Here is a 2,454-nt window from a genome sequence, read left to right as displayed (position 1 = left end):
ACCGCAAAGGAGATCGAATGGATAGTTTTTGCAAGCAACATGACATGCATAGTGACAAATAATCCGTCAATCTGAATTTAATTTAAATTTAATGTAATTTTATATCAATCAATTTTTTAGTGAATAGTTTTAATCCCAATGTCGAAAATGGATAGGGAGAAGCAACATCAAAGAAATGGATAATTTGAATCATAAAATGGCAATAAAAAATGTAACAATGACACTAAATTTTCAAAATAACACTAAATTTCTTTCTATTTTGGATTTAAAAGTAAGTAGTAAAATTAAAATGATCAAATATGACTATTTTTTCTAATTTTCAAAGAATTTCGAAAGCATTATATTTAATTAAAAACACTTGGCTTATAAATAAATAAACTCAAAATATGGGAATCCTGGAGAGCTACGAATCGGAGATAAGAATATAATTAAGGAAAATGAAAATGAAAGCTAGGGAATGAGCATCATCACCTCCTAGAAGTATCTAACCCACGTCTCTGAAGTTTGCTATAAATACTTAACAATTTCCCTTGAGTTCATCAATGCTTGAGTTTGAATCTTATCAATCACAGTAGTAGCAATGGCAGACGAGATTATCTTGTTGGATTTCTGGCCTAGCTCGTTTGGTATGAGGGTCAGAGTTGCCCTGGCAGAGAAGGGTCTCAAGTATGAATATAGAGAGGAGGACACGAGCAACAAGAGTCCTCTGCTTCTTGAGATGAACCCGATTCATAAGAAAATCCCAGTTCTGATCCACAATGGAAAGCCCATTTGTGAGTCTATGATAATAGTTCAGTATATTGATGAGGTTTGGAACGAAAAATCTCCCTTGTTGCCTAGTGACCCATACCAGAGAGCTCAGGCCAGGTTCTGGGCGGACTACATAGACAAGAAGGTATGCCTTTTCTGTTGATTTAAAGCATTCTTTTCCATTGATTCATGGCGATTGACTCACATTTTGATTATGGTGAGGGATTTATCCAAAATTCTGGTTCTTCACATATTCTCTTCTGATATTTAGTTTTGTTGGCTTTGGTGTCCCAAACTAGAACTTTACTGATTCTCTTTGCTGTTTCTTCAACAAGACTCCACTCTGCATTTCTGATATGGGTTTTTATTTCTTTGTTCTGTTGAATCCGAAGTCTGTTCGTTCCATCCAAAAAAGCAGATCTCAAGAATACGTTTTCCCCCAAGAAAGGGGATACATAAACCAGATTTTAAAGAACAGATTTTGGTTTTTTGTTATCCTTCTGTTCAACATTTTGCACAACAGTTGTTTTAATATGTGTTCTGTCTTTTTGATCTCTTTCTTCTCATTTCTTTAACCCAAATTGAGGGGAAAAACTTTAGCAAATGATACATTCTTTCAGCTGATTCTGATATTTTTCCTAGGATACGAGATTTCTATGCTGAAGGGTCGTTAATAAACTTGTCCAACTATACAGAAAGTTTGAAACTTGATGAAATGCTCCAAAAAAAACAAGCCTTTTCTCTCTTTGACTCCATTACTTTCCACAGCTCTATGAACTTGGAAGGAGGATATGGTCAACCAAAGGAGAAGAGCAGGAAACAGCCAAGAATGAATTCATAGAGTACCTTAAGATTTTGGAAGGAGAGCTTGGAGAGAAGCCTTACTTTGGTGGTGAGAAATTTGGGTTTGTGGATGTGGCTCTGGTGACTTTCTCAACCTTGTTTTATGCGTATGAGAGCTTTGGTAACTTCAGCATAGAGGTGGAGTGCCCCAAGTTGATCGCTTGGACCAAGAGGTGCAAGGAAAAGGAGAGTGTGTCGTCTTCTCTGAAAGACCCACAGAAGGTCCATGGCTTTGTCATGGAGATGAGGAAGAAGCTTGGTATAGAGTAAAAGGGGAACATCATGTGTGGGGGTCTTCCCATCGAAGACCCACAGAAGGTCCATGGCTTTGTCTTGTGGATCAGAAAGAAGTTTCGTGTAGAATAAAAGGGCTTTTGAATCGTGTTGCATTGGTAATATGAGAGGAGTGTTTGCTTTAAGTATGCTTTGAAAATGTATCGTTAATATTTCCGGTTTAAATCCCTTCCTGAGGGCTGGAAAGACATGTTTCCAATTTGTTTTCTTTTGTTTTGGACTAGAGACGTGTTCTTGTATTAAAGAAATAAAAGAGTTTTTAACTACCATTCCATTGTATCATGTCACATAAACAAGCATTAAAATAAGTTGGATGAGACATGCCACAAAGTTGATCAGATGCGTAGTCTATAAAGATATCATGCCCCATAGATAGAAGTGTTGTAAAACATTTTTAAAGATTACCAAATTCTTTATCAACCCAAAACCAGAAATCTCATGTTAAATAATAAAAAAAACATGTCGATTAGATTAGAGAATGTAGACAAACGCGAATCCATTGTTGATTTTGAAGAAATATGGTTCTTCTAAGGCAATAGAGGAGGAAACCACTTTTCTGTTTTCTCT

At 36.1% G+C, this 2,454-nt stretch overlaps 1 protein-coding gene across 1 annotated transcript; it reads left to right on the top strand.

The window, feature by feature from the left end:
* The first annotated feature begins 400 nt into the window (after positions 1-400).
* On the top strand, positions 401-2,156 carry LOC100853143 (probable glutathione S-transferase). Its single transcript, XM_003634701.3, has 2 exons — positions 401-895; positions 1,519-2,156. The coding sequence occupies exons 1-2, from the start codon at positions 581-583 to the stop codon at positions 1,861-1,863; spliced, it is 660 nt and encodes a 219-aa protein (XP_003634749.1). The 5' UTR covers positions 401-580; the 3' UTR covers positions 1,864-2,156.
* Positions 2,157-2,454: the final 298 nt, after the last annotated feature.

Source organism: Vitis vinifera, chromosome 19 (assembly GCF_030704535.1).
Source record: "Vitis vinifera cultivar Pinot Noir 40024 chromosome 19, ASM3070453v1".
In the NCBI taxonomy this organism is placed as follows: domain Eukaryota; kingdom Viridiplantae; phylum Streptophyta; class Magnoliopsida; order Vitales; family Vitaceae; genus Vitis; species Vitis vinifera.
This window is presented reverse-complemented; position numbering and strand designations above follow the sequence as displayed.

Excerpts from the sequence above, each read along its gene's own strand:
- LOC100853143 (XM_003634701.3), top strand. The coding sequence starts at position 581 with ATGGCAGACGAGATTATCTTGTTGGATTTCTGGCCTAGCTCGTTTGGT. Across the intron at positions 896-1,518 it reads CGGACTACATAGACAAGAAG|CTCTATGAACTTGGAAGGAG; the intron begins GTATGCCTTTTC and ends TACTTTCCACAG.